The following is an 18,043-nucleotide window of genomic DNA, read 5'->3' on the forward strand; positions in this document are numbered from 1 at the left end:
TTCACTTGCTTTTAGTTCTTGTTTCTTTGATCTTTTGGTTCGGTCTTTCGGTCTGCATTAAAGCCTTTTTTGTGTGGTTTGTTTTCGATCTCTCTTTTGCGGTTTCTGGTTGGGTTATTTGACTGTTTTGGTTGTTTTTTTTTCTTTCCTCATAGTTTCTAGTTTTGATTTTTGATTTACTCTGTGTTTCCGATTTCCTTGGTTGGATAGATTTCTGTTTAACCCTCGTTTGGTATTTTTCCTTTTTCTATTTACTTTTCCTATTGATTTACCTTCTTTTCTTTATTTTTTCCTTTTTTTCTTTTTTTTCTTTTTTTCTTCCTGAGTCCTCTTCCCGAGTTTCTTTTGTGTTTGTGGGCTTGTAGTGTATTTTTGTCTCTAGGAGACAGCATTGTGTTTTATCTTGCTACATCTCGGTAGTTTGATCGGGTTTTGTTTGTTTCCATGGTGAGACCCCACACATCTGTGATTTCTGGCAGGTTTTTATATGTTTCAAGTCTTTGTTTTGAGCCTACGATTATTTTCACGATGGGCTTCAGTGCTGTTTTCGTATAAAGGTTTCTTAGGGTCCGTTTCTGTCTGAGTTAGCTCCATGTGAACGTAGCCGTTCGTATGGGCAACGACAACCGGTCCCACTGTGGCTGTATGTTTGCGCAGGAGAAATGTTTTGTCACCAAGTCTAATGTAATAATATACATAAGACTATCCAGCCCTCTCCTGTCTAGTGATGAGGCTGGTGGTTACAGAATTTCTCCCTCGCATTCTTTTTTGTCCAACATGTCTCGAGGTGTGATGGTTTGGTGCTAGTGCTTTTTTTTCTTGCTTGGTTGTTTGATGTCTGTGGTATATAGGAGGTCTGTGGGATTTATTTTTCTGAGCTGTCTTATTCTTTGAGGAGGGTTTGTTGTGACTTTTAGTGCTATTTGGTAGAATTTTGTTTCAGTTTCTAAGAGTTTCTCAGGTACCTTTTCAGGACAATCCGATTTGTTTCGTGTGTTGAGGAGTAAAAAGTCATTTCCCAGTACTTTCAGTTTGTTGGGGGTTGGAATTTTGTTTGAGATGTTGCATATTAATGATTGTTTTCATTTTCTTTTTGTTTTCTAGTTCTGCTTGATCCTCCTTTTTATTCTTTTTCTTTTTTCTTTTTGACGTTAATTCGTTGGGTTTGTTGGTTGTGGTTTTTCAGTTTTGTTTGGGTTCGGTATGTAAATTTTAACTTTGTTTTGAAGTTTTGGTAGTCCTGAGAAAGACCCTTGTTCTTTTGGTGGTGGTTTGCTTTTTTCTCTTTTTGGGAAGTTTTTCAGAAACTCGTGAGGTCTTCTATCGATTCCTTCCTTGTTTTTCTTTGTAGGGTGCTTTTGTTTTCCCTGTGTGTGGTTTGGTTATTTTCTGCTGTGGTTCCTTTTTGTTGTTGTTGTTGTTGTTGGAATAATTCTTTTTGGGAAGTCTAGAGCTACTTGTTTCTTTCTGGGCTGCTTCTTTTTTGCCCATGCGAACGGTTACTTTCACATGGAGCTAACTCAGACAGAAACGGGCCCTAAGAAACTTTTATACAAAAACTGAACTGAAGCCCATCGTGAAAATAATCGTAGGTACAAAACAAAGACTTGAAACATATAAAAACCTGCCAAAAACCATAGGTGTGTGGGGACTCACCATGGAAACAATCCAAACCCGATCAAACTACCGAGATGTAGCAAGATAAAACACAATGCTGTCTCCTAGAGACAAAAATACACTACAAGCCCACAAACACACAAGAAACTCGGGAAGAGGACTCAGGAAGAAAAAAAGAAAAAAAAAGAAAAAAATGAAAAATAAAGAAAAGAAGGTAAATCAATAGGAAAAATAAATAGAAAAAGGAAAAATACCAAACGAGGTTTAAACAGAAATCTATCCAACCAAGGAAATCGGAAACACAGAGTAAATCAAAAATCAAACCTAGAAACCATGAGAAAAGAAAAAAACTCAACCAAAACAGTCAAACATCGCAACCAGAAACCACAAAAGACAGATCGAAAACAAACCATACAAGAAAGGCTTTAATGCAGACCGAAAGACCGGACCAAAAGATCAAAGAAACAAGAACTAAAATCAAGTGAAACAACAATTAACAGAAAAAATACCGAGACACCAAAGACGAAACATAATAATATTAAAAAAAAACTGAAAGAACAACAAAGTAACAAAAGAACAGAAAAAATAACCACATTTATAGTGAAACAACCACGCGTGTGGCCACATCAACTAACTACCTAACTCACTCTATGGCCTATGGAACCCGGAGGTTCAATACCGCGTTCACAAAAGCTCTCCACTGACTTCTATCCTTAGCCAATTGGATCCAGTTTCTACTTTGTATTCCTATTTCTGCGAGATCCATCTTAATATTGTCCTCCCATCTGCGCCTAGGTCTTCCTAATGGTTGTTTTCCGATTAGTCTTCCAGGCAAGACTTTGAAAGCGTTTCTACTTTCTTTTATTCCAGCTACATGACCTGCCCACCTAAGCCTTCTAGACTTGACGACCCTAATAATCTTGGGTAAACCGTATAAATTATGTAGTTCTTCGTTATGAAGTTTCCCCATTCCCATTCCTCTTGGGTCCGAATATTCGTCTCAGGACCTTGTTCTCAAATACTTTCAATCTATGTTCTTCCCTCAGAATAAGCGGCCATGTTTCGTAACCATACAGAACAACAAGCAATATTATCGTTTTATATATTTTAAGCTTCAAATTCCTCGACAGAATTCGCGACAAGAGATTTTGAACGGAATAGTAACACGAATTCCCTGCTTCTAGTTGACATTTAATTTCTTCGTGAATATGATTTTCCTCTGTTAATATTGATCCTAGATATTTGAAAGTATCCACTTTATCAAAAGTATTATTTAATATTTTAACGCATCCACAATTTGCTGTATTACGGTCCCAACTCATTTCCATGTATTTAGTTTTCTCTGCATTTACTTCTAAACTCATGTCCCTGCAAGCGTTTAATAAGATCTCTGCATTTCTTTCTATTGTTCTGCTATCATCCCCTATTAAATTTACATCATCAGTTACTACCGTTCAACTCTGGGCCCTGGTTGTTATCTTTGATTTTCCTTATAGCGTATTCCAGCACAAAGTTAAATAATAATAGCGACAACGCATATCCTTGTTTCAGGCCATTTTCGACGTGAAAGCTCGTGGACAAAAATTTTCCTACCCGGACTTTACTTTGGGATTCATTTAAACATATCTTAATTAATCTAATTAGCTTTCTCGGTATTCCAAGTTCTGTAAGAACGTTGTATAATGTTTCTCTCCTAACCGAGTCGTAAGCCTTTCTAAAATCAATAAATAATTGACGTACCGGGCTACTGTATTCCCACCTTTTTCGAGTATTTGGCGAATGGTAAATATTTGGTCGATTTCATCTAAATCCGCACTGATAATCTCCAATAATTTCATCTGCGTATGGGGTCAATGTTGCTAATAGAATATTTGAAAGGATTTTATAGGATGATGACAGAAGAGAAATGCCTCGATAATTATTACATTCAGTTTTGTCGCCTTTCTTGTGAATTGGAACAATGATTGATTCTTTCCACTCTTGTGGCAATTCTTCCTTGTTCCAGATAAGGAGAATGAGTTTGTGTATCTTGTTCCACAAGTTTTCGCCTCCAGCTAAAATTAACTCAGCCGGCTTTTCATCTACACCCGGAGATGTTTTTTTTTTTAAATTTCTTTATAGCGGTTTCTACTTCTATTCTGTTGGGTTCTTGAATATACGGTTCTGCGATGTGTATATCCTTTTCTCCACGCACATTAGTTTTTGGCTGCATTTTCAGGAAATCTTCAAAGAAATCTTTCCATCTATTTAAGATTGTATCCGTATCAGTGAGAACTGTTCCGTCAGCTTTCTTTAATATATAAACACAAGGTTGATAGCCTTTCTTAAATTCGCTGATCCCCTTATACATGTCCCGAATATTTTTATTTTTACTATTTTCTTCGAGTTCCTTAATTTTAGCTTTCAAAAAATCGCGTTTCTTTGTTCTAAAAGTTTTGGAAGTTTCCCGTCTGATATCTGCGAAATTTTGTGTAGTTATTTCATTCGGATTTTGTAGCCAGCGTAATTTTGCATGTTTTCTCTTCTCTGCTAGTTTAATGCATTCCTGGTCGAACTTTGGTTTGTTCCTACGTATTTCCGCGTGTCCCAATTTTTCTATTGCTGAATAATAATAATAATAATAATAATAATAATAATAATATAATATAATATTATTATTATTATAACGAAAAACACAGAAAGAAAACAATGGAAAGGAAAAAGAACGATATACTGGGGAGAATTGTAGCCCCCTCTGATTTTATATACAATATATATATATATATATATATATATATATATATACAAAACTCTGCACACAAAGATTAGAAACCGAGCTCTAGTGAGCAAGGGAAAAGGATGCTTGGTGTACACGGAGAAACCGGGCTCCTATGTCCGGCCTAAACACTTTTAATATAAAGAATTTAATGAGTTGCAGGCGAGTAATAGCATGAAACCTTCCTGAAACCCAATCTTTAGCTTTTTAAAATCTATTCTACTTATTTTTCATTTATCAGGATGTATTCTTACCTTCGGCCACTTACCTTTTTTGGTGAAATTCAATAATCGTGAATTAAAAGTGTTGCACTTGAATGCATCTATGGTACATCTATTTGCTTCCTAAGTAACACATTTTTAGCAGATTGATTGCGTATTAATAACAATAATCAAAACAAAACAATAAATTTATAATTGTTTGATTTTACTTAACAACACCGAGTAATGCAGGATTTAAAAAATAATTTTCGCTACGGTTCTTACCACTATTTTTTGTTTTTTATTATTTTTCTCTCCGAATTCTTTTTCCGTTTATGTGTAACGAAAGGTAGCGAAAGAGCTTGCAACTGTTTTGGAAGTTTCGTGTTTTAACTAATTTCTGGTAAGTAATGTGTTTTCAATGCCCACATCGGGATTATTCTGTTTAAATTTACATATTTTTTTTTTCTTATCTTTAACTCTAGATTGCAAGTGCAATGGTAGCCTGTACATTTGTTTCTGCTCCGCTTATGTTTGTATCAGCGAAGATGATAACTGTGCATAAACTAAATCCCAAGGATTATCTTCAAGATCTGGATTCCTTTGTTTTTGATATAAGTATTGTCGGTGTTGTGTGCTGCGTAAGTATTATGTATTATTTGGATCTTCGAGTTATTTAATTATTCATTCATTATACAAAATAAATGTGAAGTTTCTAATATAAAACTACAATTGAAGAACTTATATTATGCTTGAACAGACTTAAAAAAACACTTTTTATTGTTTGTTTGTTTGTTTGTTTGTTTGTTTGTTTGTTTGTTTGTTTCTAGTGGATAACTAGAATACACTTTTCTTTTATATTTATTTATGTAAATGTAGAATTAGTTTACTATTTTATGCTGAAGTACTCTGAGTCTTTCACCCAGTTCTTTAAATAAGTTTAAAACCTTCAGAAATCAAAAATGGCTCTAGAAAACTTCACTTTTTAATATTGTCAGTAAAATCTTGTACATATATGTAAGTATTACTGCTCTTATCTACTGTTTTGGAACCACTCTATGCCCTGCACCTTGAACTGGGAATAGGGCTGCTTTTCTGTTCTCCGCAATAAGGTTTGCATACCTAAGTAATGGTTGTAAAATTTCAACGAAAATATATTTAATTGTTGCGCAAGTCTTTGACCTGCTGTGCACAATAGGCTAAAATTATGCTTAATTAAAAGCTCTAATTACGCAGCCACACACACAAATAAATAAATAAATAAATAAAGGATCTGTGCACCGGACTATAAGGTATGAGTTCGATGTATTTTGTTACGCCGAATCTAAATTTCGAAACCCCAGGACGATCGATCGTGTCAATTTATTTTTTTTTTTTTTTATGGGCGAAGAAGTAGCGATTTTGGGTAGGGAGGATACACGTAAGACAACCATTAAAAAAAAAAAAAAAAAAAAAAAAAGTGCAGCGGACCCCAGGGTATGGATTCAATGTATTTTGTTAGACAGAATCTAAATTTCGAAACCTCAGGACGATCAACCGTTATTTTTTTTATGGGCGAAAAACTTTAGCGATTCTGTGCAGCGGATCCCGGGGTATGAATTTGATGTATTTTGTTACGCCGATGCACAAAACTTTGTATTTGTGTGTGGCTATTATTATTTACATTTAACTTTTTATTTATATTTATTTATTTTCAAGTTTGTCCATAAACCAACATGGAGTTACACAAATATTAATACCTTACTCTAAATATGGCTACGGCTTTTGTTAATAAAAATACAGCAAAGCATGTCCATGTTCAGTATCTTCACTTTCCATTTTGAGATAATGAAATTGAAACAATACAGTTTTTAAATTCAATTAAATCGTCACAATGGTTTTAAATTGGTAAATTGCGTGCACGCTAGCGAAATCTACTAGTGTGGTTTACTATTAGAAATTATCGTAACCCACTAAGATGTTTTCCATTTGTAATTACGATATTTGAAAAACGAAGTGTTAACAGTAGTTCTGTCTTATTACAACTTTTCATAATGTAATAATAATGACGTTAATTTATTTTCGTTGTTTTTTCATAGGTTTGGGTCATCGTAGTATTTGTTTTAGGTAAAAAGTGGAAGCGATTACCACATGGAATAACATTTTGTTTAGTATTGTCTCAGGTAAGTACAACAATGTAGTTATCTAAATATTACAAATGCATCTATACTACTGCGGATCCAGGATATGATCAAGGGAGGGACTAAACCATATTTTGCCGTTTTATCCAGTGTAAAGCAGAATTGAAACCCATTTTATCCAGTGTATACGTGAGCGTCAAGGGGGGAGGGGGCTATAGGGGCTATAGCCCCCTTGGATCCGCCACTATATATATATATATATATATCAAATATGAACGTTTGGCTGTCAGTGGGTTATAAACTACCGGAGGGATTTTAATTAAACCTTCACCAATATCTCTCTTGAAATTTCATAATTATTATAAGGTACCTAAAACCAACTAATAATTCCAGAGAACTGGCCAATGGTATAAAAGGCGAAGCAAGTGTGAGATAAACTGATTATCACATTTATTACATGTTTCTTTTAAATTGTTGAGTTTAAACGAAATTTGGAGTATGAAAGGAAATTTGGTAAGACGAAGTGTGTTGGGTTTACTTCAATTTGAAGTCGGAAACACACAGTGCTAACACTCGCAGATACCTTCCAAGTTTTCTTGAGAGTTGTTCTTGTATCCGTATCCTTGCATGTCTTGTCTTTGTAAAACTGATCCTTGTTATGGAGGTTGCTAACACGCGAGCTTGCTGTTAACGTTCTGGAGTTCGATTCCAGCTGAGGATAGTCAACCTCGGACTAAAGCTGAAGTAGTGATTCAGCCCCCAGTTCGTTTGATGTAGCCTCAGTGTTAAAAAGGGATGTAAAACTGTAATAAATCAATCAGTTACTTTTGTAATGTGTTAACCAGAGCTCGCTAGTTATAGCGATAAAGTAAGTCAATAGATAAGAGAATATGTTCAAAATATTGTCATTCAGCTTGTCAAACACTCTTAAGTTCTGTAGTGATGATCTCTAAACAAAGTATTTTGCTTTCTTTCTTTCGTTCGTTCTTTGTGCATTTTAGTATGATTAATATCTGATGCTCGTGAATGTGTCTGGGGTGCGTGTGACAGACTTCCGTGCTTACATAACTGGATATAATTCTTCATTTTTTTAAAGCTATCTTAATGTTATATGCACGTGGAAAAAAATGTTCCTTACCGAGCGATTTATGATGTTTTCTGTATATTAAGCTTTTTTATTCAATCTGGGAACGAAGTTTGCTCGTACCCAGTTAACATCGAGATTTGATTTAGTCACCAAATTAATGAGCCCAGATATATTGTTACTGATTTGAGTGCCACACTGGCACAGTTGTGTATTTAGTACCAGTTAGTCATTCGTTTAATTTTTCATAATATCCTTTAGTGTATAGGGCACCACTATGAGACAAAACAAGCAAGCAATCAAAAGATTTGCTGCAGATAATATGTCATTGTGAGTATTTGATATCTGTGGTTAGTAATTTGATTAAGGTACATTTTACAAAACTTATGTGACTAGTCTGATGTGTTCGCAACGCTGCCTCATACATCCATAGCGCGCTGCTTCGATTCCAGCAGTTAGTACAAATTATAGGTATCTGTGATGTATGAACTTACTATGTATAAAATGTATTCATTGCACAAATACAGTTCAGTTTAAACTCATTTATCAAAGAGAGATCCTTTGCGGCTAAGCGATTAGCGTACGCGCTTTTGGCGTGGGAGATCCGGATTCGATTCCCGACGGGAGCTCATGTGGTTCGGATTCTGCGTTAATTAGTAGGTCCCGTCTCATATAGCCTCACTGCTGAAAGGGACGTTAAGCTCAAAATTAACTCATTTATTAACGATAAGATACGATAATCTTTTAAAGTACTTAATAGTTTCGGCTGCAAAATGTTTTACTTTTTGTATGTTATGTGCGAATGTATTATTAATATTTTGTTCCTTTCTATAAGAAATAAACTTCCATTGAGTTCTAGATTGAATTCCATTGAGTGGATATAGTTAACATTTACATTGTCTGTTACGTGACACGTACGGTCCGGAGCAAAAAACCTGCAACATGAGTATATAAGTTTATTGTAAAACGACGAAGTCTTTTGCTCCAAAATAAGTGTGCAGGGAAGGACGCCGAGGTTTCTCATGGTGTGATTCATGCCACTTAGACGTTATGTTGATTCTCTGCGATGTTAGGCGTTGTTTCACAATAAACAATCACATGTTGCAGGGTTTTTGCTGCGGACTGTACATGTCGAAAATAAATATAAATTTAACATAAAATTTGCAAATAATAATAATAATAACAATTCTGATTCAGCACATCAATTTCATTCCAGTTAATTGGTTGCGTAGGCGCTATTTTGTGGTCTAAATTGAGTTGCGGAGTAAAATGGAAATTATATGTTCAGTTCGCAGTTTTTGCGCTTGGTGTTTACAGTAGCAGAATTTGGACATCATTTCTAGCCATCACTCTTCTGTTTCTCCAGTCACGCAGCCTGTGTTTTGTGTTGAAATTGAAACCTATTTTTGTGGTACTAGGTTGGGGGTAAGTACATATAACAATGGAATAAACTACGCAGTCTTGTATCACGAATTTGTTTATTATTTTACTAACATTATTATTTGCTCCGAATTTTAAAAAGCGCTCAGCAGTTTCGACTGTCTTCCCTGTAGTAATTTTTCAGAGATTAGTGATGAGAACTTGGTAATAAAAATATTATATTTTAGAGCTTGTTCGTGGCTAAGCGGCTAGCATACACGCATTTGTCGTTGGAAACCCGGGATCGATTCCCAAAGGGAGCTTATGTGGTTCGAATTCCACGTTATTCAGGAGGTCCACGTCTCATATAGCCTCGTTGCTGAAAGGGACGCTAAACTCAAAACTCAACTCAAGATTATACTGTTTGTAATACTAGAAATAATAATGCAATTCACGTTTATGTTGACAAAACCTTATAAATTCTTAACAAGTGATTGAGCCAATGTCTGGAAAAATATTGCAGGTTGATGAAATTGTCAATTGTTTTAAAAAATTGAAATACAAATAATAATATTTTTAAAATAATTAGAATTTTTTTCTTTGCGTATGATTTCAAATGTTAAATTTTTACTCTTCATTTGCCATATACGATCACTGTGTGCTTTAGCAAAGAGCTATGTTTCGAACTTTAATAATCTTATCATTCTCCGGAACGATTTGAGATATCAGATTGCTATAAATGACATTTTTTTTTTCTATTGGAAACCATATAAGTGCTTAAATGTGATACTTACCTAAGCAGCTTTTCGAAATAAAGCCTTTTTACAAAGTCAAATTTTCAATTCCTTGAAATTTTGTTGCTACTTATTCGAAATACATCATATCATGATCATATTATTCAACATTAGGTAGTTTGAATCGCATGCCCCGTACGTATCAGTTGCGTTATCACTGTATTGGAAGCTTCCAAAATTCGGATGTTTGTGATACTATAGCGTTCTTAGTTTGCAACATCGAATAATAAATGTAGTGTAAGTAACATGTACATGTTAATTTTCATGTACATTCGAAATATGTAGTAATCTGATAAGGTGTTATTTTAAAAATACAACTTTATGTTAAATTGTAAAATTGTTAAATTGGCAACACTTTCATCTGTTGATATGGCAGTGTATGTGGAACTATTTCCTCGTGTTGGTGTTTTCGTTGTACAAATTTTTAGTGTTTTTGTCTATTTAGAAGTGACAGGAGCGTATCAAATTCAAAACTAACATTTATTTATGTATTTATTTATTTATTTTAGTGAATAAGCTTGTGTATAAAGAAAAATTTATATCGTTTTGTTTTACTATTATTTACAGTATTCCTACTATATTGGTAGTAGTTTTACTGTTTGCGGTTCATCATGAAACAGACCTACTAGGGAAGACAGATCCAAACTTCCAGTATGGAGAAACCCAAGCCATTGTCACGGTTCTAGTTTTAGTCTTTTGTTTCATAGGTAAGTTCTCTGAAGACTATCGTTTATGTAAGTAGTGAATGCTCATAAGCAGAATGTATAAAATGATATAACTCATACTTGTGTTATGACACCTAATTATTTCAAGGATTAAAGATATTTTAGGTTGAAATCCATAAGTGTGTGTGTGTTCATTTTTTATGTAAGGTATTGTGACACTAAACAAGTCACTGAGAAAGGAAAAATAATTCTTTTTTGTTTGTTTGTTTAAAATTAGATATCGAGTTCTTGTAAGTATCTATATTTTAATTGATATATTAAGTTTTATTTGTGTGAGTATATTGAACATTTTGAAATGTTTTATTTTGTGAGTTGAAGCTTAGGTTTATTTCAGTTTCAGGTGCTTTTCTGTTTGTAAGTTGAGGAAATAGTGATCCTGTGATAAAACACTTACTTCTGAGTAAGCCCATGTGAGTTTGTGATGGATAGCATCATGTCCATGGGTCTTGTCACAGTTATTCCAATCTCTTCCATTTTATTGCTTTACCGGTTCTTCCGTAATCTTACATGCATTTATCATCCATGTCCTTTAAACTATAGGGAGTAACTGTGGGACGTTAAATTGAGATTTTATTTTTTAGTTAAAATTTCCACTTTAAATTCTTGTTGTATCAGTATTTTTAGAGCTCATTTATAGCAGATCACTCTGGCTGATGTTTTATAAGATCTGTTTAGATATCAATGGAATGTTTTAAATTATTACATACCGTTCATGACACTGAATAACAATAAATGCAGATGTATTAAATAATAATTTAAGTTTGAAATTATAAAACAATCCGTCTTCACATATAATGTAATGCATATAAATATAAATAGTACAGATCTAAAACTATTGTTAATAACAAACGTAGTATGGAAGGTACAATAGAAGAAAATCTTGTGATAAGTCTATCTTGTGCTGCCAGATAAAATAGAATATTACTTACATATTTTAAAATTTTTTGCCGAATGTATACAAGTCCGTAAACTCTGTGTCGCTTTTACAGAGCACGAAAAAGACGAATATAATGTAGTGACATAGCTTGATAAATGCTTCCATGTTGTGAATTTATAATTACTTGTAATTTATAATTACTATAGTTATCGTCTGTCCAGCTACTGATATCGTCATTAGTGTATTTAACCCCTTCCACTGCGATTTATTTTCTGAATTCTGAGAATTGAAGTATAAGTTATAAAAGTATATTATAGATGGTTTATCATTATATAACTTTTAAAACATCAATATAGTAACCCTACGTGATGCTACAATAGTTTAAATTTTATGAAGAGTGTAGCTCGTCATTGTGCGATTTGGCACCAGGAGGAGCTAGACTCATTTCAGTGCTAAGGGTTAAGAGGACATCAAAAATTGGATACTTTAAAATAAAACATTTTAATATTTCAGCAAAAGCATTCAGGACAAGCTGAAGAGGACCACGGGGAATGTGGAGGGAAAACTTCAAGAAGGTAGCGGAAGTAATATGTAGTTACGTAAACAGGCAAAAAAAAAATAATGTGCATCCGGGCCACCTTTACATTCTGGTATCCATTTTACAGAGGCTAAGTAAACCCTGAGCCGGTTTGGAACAAGAGAAAGTGGGAAATAATCCTTCCCCCATTGGGAATCAAATTTGGGCCGTTCGGTTGGTAGGTAGATCCCGGCCGAAATAGGTATCTCAATTAAAACAGATGCAGAAGATATGCAAAACCTAACGCATTTCGTTCGGTTGCTCTATTTTAGGAGTTATAGAATCCAGTTTTACAGATTACTTATTAACTGTTTGGAAATTTCGTTTAAGAGAAAACTGTTTTATATCATAAAAAATATCTAATATCTTACTTAATAACCTTTTGATACCCAGTATCACTGCTATAAACCACTACACCACCCAGAAAACATTCTATCCCTTTTTTCTTTATAGGATATAACAATTGTCATTATTTTTGATAATATAAATGATCCCGAAGCTATTCCTAAAGCAACAGATTTAAAATGGAAAAGCCCCCGATGTGTTAAAAACGCTCTAAACTTAAGAGAACTCGATCAATATTACATGCTCGATTTAAATCTGAACAAGAGTAGATGATCCTTTAACAGTTCAGAAATGACATTGCTATATGAGAGGAGCTCCTTCGTGGCTAAGCAGTTAGTGGACGCGCCTTTGACGTAGGAGACTCGGATTCGATTCCCGGCGGGAGCTCATGTGGTTCGGATCAGACGTTAAGCTGTAGGTCCACGTCTCATATAACCTCGCTGCTGAAAGAAACTCTAAACTAAAACTCAAATCAAATCAAGCAATATGAGGGGTGTATTTTTGGATATTTATTGTTAGCTAAAAGTATTGGAAAAGACCAGTTATCTAATATTTTATCCAAATGTTTTTGACCGGCTCTTGATACGCTAGAATTTTAAACTCATAAGAGTTTAATCGTTAATCGGGATATTATATCTGAAATTATTCATTCCAGCTTTGCCTGAGAGAACATTGGAATAAATATTACTTCATTAATGTTCTCTTGTGGCTGAATGTTCTCGTCCAATGAATAGTTGTTCTCTGTATCTTCTTTGAGGGCCATTTAGATTGAAGTGGTGAGAAATGAAAATTACTCATGGGAACATGGTTACGTTTCCTTGATACAGTCTCTGCCTTCCTGGTGAACAAATTTCCAGATATCTGGCAAATGCTGAATACCGTTGAAAATAGTTTGTGAGACTGTTTCGAGAGAGCACCTTAAAGCACAAACAGTGGTAGGAATATTACAGAGACGTTGTCCCTGAACGGGTTCTTTCATTTTGAGGAGCAAATCAAACCTGTAGGGGTTCATATCCAGGGAATATGGTGAGTGCTCCAGTATCTCTCAATCCCATCATCGTAAGAGAGTCTGTACTGCATGACATCTGACGTTGTCATGAAGCAGAATTTGTCCAGACTGCAGATTTGGTCGTTCGCGTTGCAACGCTGGCTGCAAATGGTTACTCAGGTGCGAGAGAATGCCTTAGAACATCATCGTGAGCTTAACGCTTGCTGGCTCTTGTTTGACTTTTTCTGGACGTTGGGACGCCGGATGGCACCATTCACTGGACTGGCGTTGCAGTTCAGGTTCGTAGGATTTCCCCCACGTTTCGTCAATTGCAATAATGTGGTGCAGAAAGTAACACCTTTTTTGCGTAACGTTCAAGGTATAAACGTGTACATTCCCATCTATGCCACTTTTGCACCTCCATAAAGACACACGATACTCATCTGGCTGCAATCTTATGTACCCTGAGATCGTGTGTTAGCATGTGCTACACGACGTAGATGAAATACTCAGTTCATTAGCCGGTTCACTACTCATTCATCGCTGATCAATTTCGAGTAATGTTTGCAGTGCTTCCACATGATGATGATCTGTAGCTACTCAACTACCGCGCTCCAACGTGTTGTTTGTTTGCTGACTGGCGCCCCGCCTCGAATGTTGCAATTCATCTTACAACCGTCCCATAAGGCAGAGTGACAACTGTCACCACACATCGTATGTAGTCCTTTGTGGATCTGACGTGCATTTCGATGTCGAGCCACTTGCAACTGGCCACTTGCCACTTGATAATTTCTACAAAATATCATTGGCATCTGTTAGTTGAGGGAGAATAAGTTGATAGATATCAAGTAAGTTTGAATTTGTAACTTACTAAACAAGAATCTTCAATTGATTAAAAATTAAACTGTTTCATCGACCAATATTAATCATACAAAGATCAACTAACTAAATTCGTACAAGGAGCAATACGTTTCACTATATGAACTAATATAATTGTTAACTGGTTACTTACACTGAAATATCTGATTATGAAGATTTAGTCGTTAGTAGTTTTCGCTCAAATATAAGATCTTGTAAACTTCCATAACATATTACATTAGTTCAAAATTTACAGGTTTAAACTTTCCAGATCGTATGCGAGTTCAGGGCTTCTCCCTGCTAGAAAATAACTGGTCAAGATGGCTATAGGCACAGGATGAAAATAGTTACTACCAAGAGATGAAAAAGATATTTAATGTCACTCCTACTTCTGGCTGAATACAGATGTAACAGCATATCTCAAAGAATAGAATAATTTTCGTAGGATTCACTCCAATAGTACTTTGTCGTGTTGGTTCTTTGTAATTGATTGAGTCCAGGTTTTCACTTGATACAAGACCATTCATTTGTGCAAAGTGGATTCATAAATTCTTTGTAGTAGAATGCTTCTACTTTCGTATGAGTAATTAGTTCCTGTGATTTTACGATGGAGAAAATATAATTTTGAAGTGTCTCAAGACAGTTTTGCTAAAACTATTAATGTACGATAGAAAAATTAATACTCCAAAAAATAGGAACTTAGCAACCATTTACCATTGTTGATCAATAATGTGATTTTATAGAATATAGTTGAAACGCATTCCTAATGAGTAGTCTTGTTTATATATATAGTTGAGAGGTAATGTGTCTTCCCTCGGTATTAGAATTTATTCATCTTCTCTACATTGTGTGTGCGTGTTTTATTACATTATTTCTTTCCTTCTGTGAATATAGTTTCTACTTGTCTTAAAATACTTAATCTCTTTTGTTGTGTAATCATTTCCTGACCGATATCTTAACGTATCTTGAATTAAGTCAGCTCATTCAATGTGCTAGTTCTATGTTCATTTTCGTAGGGGGCTCAGTGGTAGAGTGCTTACGTGGGCTCTGTAGTTCGATCCCCGGCAAGAAGTTTGTGGTGTGGATAATATCGTACCCGTGGGTTTTCTCGGGGTACTCCTTTTCCCATTCTACGAACTCTTTCATAATAATTCATTTGCCTTAATCGTCGTTTTACTTAGCCTAAAATGTATAATCGTGGTACGTTAAACTGAATGATTTTCTACCCACATTATCATTCCACCAATTCTTCCATCATTCACTTGTTTTAATAATCTCTCCATTAGCCTAAAAGGCATAAACGTGGAACGTTAAACTGAAAGATTTTTATTGCTTTTCTCTGTTACGGGAGCCTCTCTTCGATTGCTGTGGGCATATATGTAGTTCAGATCCCATGTTACATAGGCTTGGTACTGGTCAGGAACGTTGAACTCCAAACAACCAACTAATCTTTTTTCCCTGACTGGATATTAGAAAGCTAAGTTAAGAATAACGGGAATAGGTTATCACCTTACATCGTACTGTTACGATTCTGAATGATTTAGTCGGTTTTCTTTTTCGCTACTAGCTTTTACTAAACACGCTGCCAAATCTTATAATCTTAGGAGTTCCGGATTTTTTCAAGGTATTGAATATTATATTTCTTTCAATCAAATCATAGACTTCCTGGAAATCTATGAATTACTGTTGTTGTTATATTTCTACTTGTTTAATGTTTATCAGGTGTAGAATATATATATATATATATATATATATATATATATATATATATATATAGGGGCTATGTTCATTTATCGAACCCACTATGTACGTGAAGTACCGTAGATGCGGGCTACTTGGACCCAATTTCGCAATACATTCGTTCTTTCCGTGTGTTTTCATCCACGAAAACTTGAAAGTTATTGTCATAACCCATATGAAGTGGAACTACAGGCTTTATTGTACATATCGAGGACAGTTTTAGTTACATATATTGAAAACAAAGCACAGGCGATTATTGTAAAAAATGGGTCCAAGTAAGACTCGCGTTCGGGCTACTTGAACCCACCCCCATATTTTCCTACAGAAAACCATTGAAATCTGCTCTGAGACTAAGTACGACGTAGGTGTTCCAAGAACAACACTTTTTATTTACTGCAAACCACAAAGAGAACATCTTAAGAGGTACTATCAAATATAATGACTGATTACGTTTTCTTCTACAGCTGCACGAACCCTATCTATATTAGCAGCGAATCTAGTCGTTGACTGGAGGAGCAGTTTCTAAAATAACTTCACCCAATCTCGACTGGGAAGATTGTCTTAGAAAGCAATGACAGTTCTCAGATGCATGGCTAAATAGGACTTCACAATAAATCTGAAATCAGGTTAATCAACGAGGAATCCGAAATCACAAACTTTATCAAGATGACTAGCGAAGGCTAATTCTTCTTCTTCAGTGAACACTTTCAGATTGCCCGGATTTTGCCTTGATCTGTTCTTAAACTTCTTTCTATGGTGGAACGACTCATTTTGAAGTGAGCTTCTGTTTCTTTTTGCGACATTTTCCCCGACTGAATTGACATTCTTCAAGCTGTTATGAAAAATTAGCATATTTTCGACCTCCAGCAATCTTTTATATTGATATACCATTTTGTACCGGTATGCTTAAGGAAAAAATGAAAAGTCCTTACTTTGTGACACGTGACAACAGACCTTTATTTTTCATTGATAAAGATAACAAAGGATGGGGTGGGACAAAATATCCATGTTTTCCAGGTCATGTGCACACACTTCATAAATAATGCAATTACGCACACATCTTACTGTATATGAGAAAGTTTACCATGTCAGTTTCATTAACCTACATGTAACTACTTATGTGTTTACTTAGCATTGGTTCCACTTCCTTGCAAATAATGTCCACACATAAAAGTTTGGCGGTCAATAAATATACTCTTTTCGTCAACGACCTTCCTCACCAATGCTGCTCGTTCGTAGCCTACCACAGAACTAGTTTCAATGTGTGTACGCCTGCATTATAATCCCATCTAATGGATCTAATCTGAACTCATCCAATATTGCATTGTATATGGGACTTTAAACGAGTTTTTGATATGGGTCCAAGTAGCCCCTTAAGGGTTCAAGTAGCCCGCAATTACGGTAAGCTTTCTTTGTCGATGTCGGTCGGAATGTTTCTCATTCCTTTATCTTGCCTTAAGTTCGTTTCGTTCTTAAAAGGTTTCTTTCATGCAGTCTTTCATTGGTTTATGTACACGTATAACTAGAGGCACGAATTTTTCGCACTAAGAATTTGAAAATTTCGTGTTTCGTTTTTCATATTTCGTGTTTTCTCGCATTTTCCAAAAATTTTGCATTTTGTAGCTCCTGTTCGAAATATATTCCGTGACATTTTTACAGTTGTTCCTGTCATTCATTGATCACTACAGAAATAAACCATGAATTACCTGAAATCAAAATAAACTAACACAAAATATTTCACTTGATATGATAAATTTCACTTACAGAAAATTATATATGTATCTTTTAATCAAACTGAAGGAAAATCAGTAACTAAATTTACTTTGAGTAGGAAAGTTTTGCTGTCTTCCGAAAACACATAAGCACCAGTTACATTGAAGCATTAAACATGTTACATGTTTCCATATTTTCCTCCTTCATTGTTATACGTTTTTCACTTATCACCAGTCCATACTTGGAAAAAACATATCACATTGGCATTCCTTGTTGGAAGCCACACGAGTG

The 18,043-nt window shown here is 34.9% G+C and overlaps 1 protein-coding gene across 2 annotated transcripts in view; it reads left to right on the plus strand.

The window, feature by feature from the left end:
• Positions 1-18,043, plus strand: part of anchor (integral membrane protein GPR155 homolog anchor) — a 300,439-nt gene that overhangs the window by 247,834 nt on the left and 34,562 nt on the right. For both annotated transcript variants that reach the window (XM_081740041.1, XM_081740042.1), the window contains exons 8-11: positions 5,058-5,213; positions 6,651-6,734; positions 8,993-9,201; positions 10,497-10,636. In XM_081740041.1, the coding sequence (XP_081596167.1) occupies positions 5,058-5,213; positions 6,651-6,734; positions 8,993-9,201; positions 10,497-10,636 (589 nt within the window). The remainder of the gene's footprint in view (positions 1-5,057; positions 5,214-6,650; positions 6,735-8,992; positions 9,202-10,496; positions 10,637-18,043) is intronic.

The sequence above is a fragment of the Thermobia domestica genome, chromosome 15 (genome assembly GCF_964235325.1).
Source record: "Thermobia domestica chromosome 15, izTheDome1.hap1.1, whole genome shotgun sequence".
Lineage (NCBI taxonomy): Eukaryota > Metazoa > Arthropoda > Insecta > Zygentoma > Lepismatidae > Thermobia > Thermobia domestica.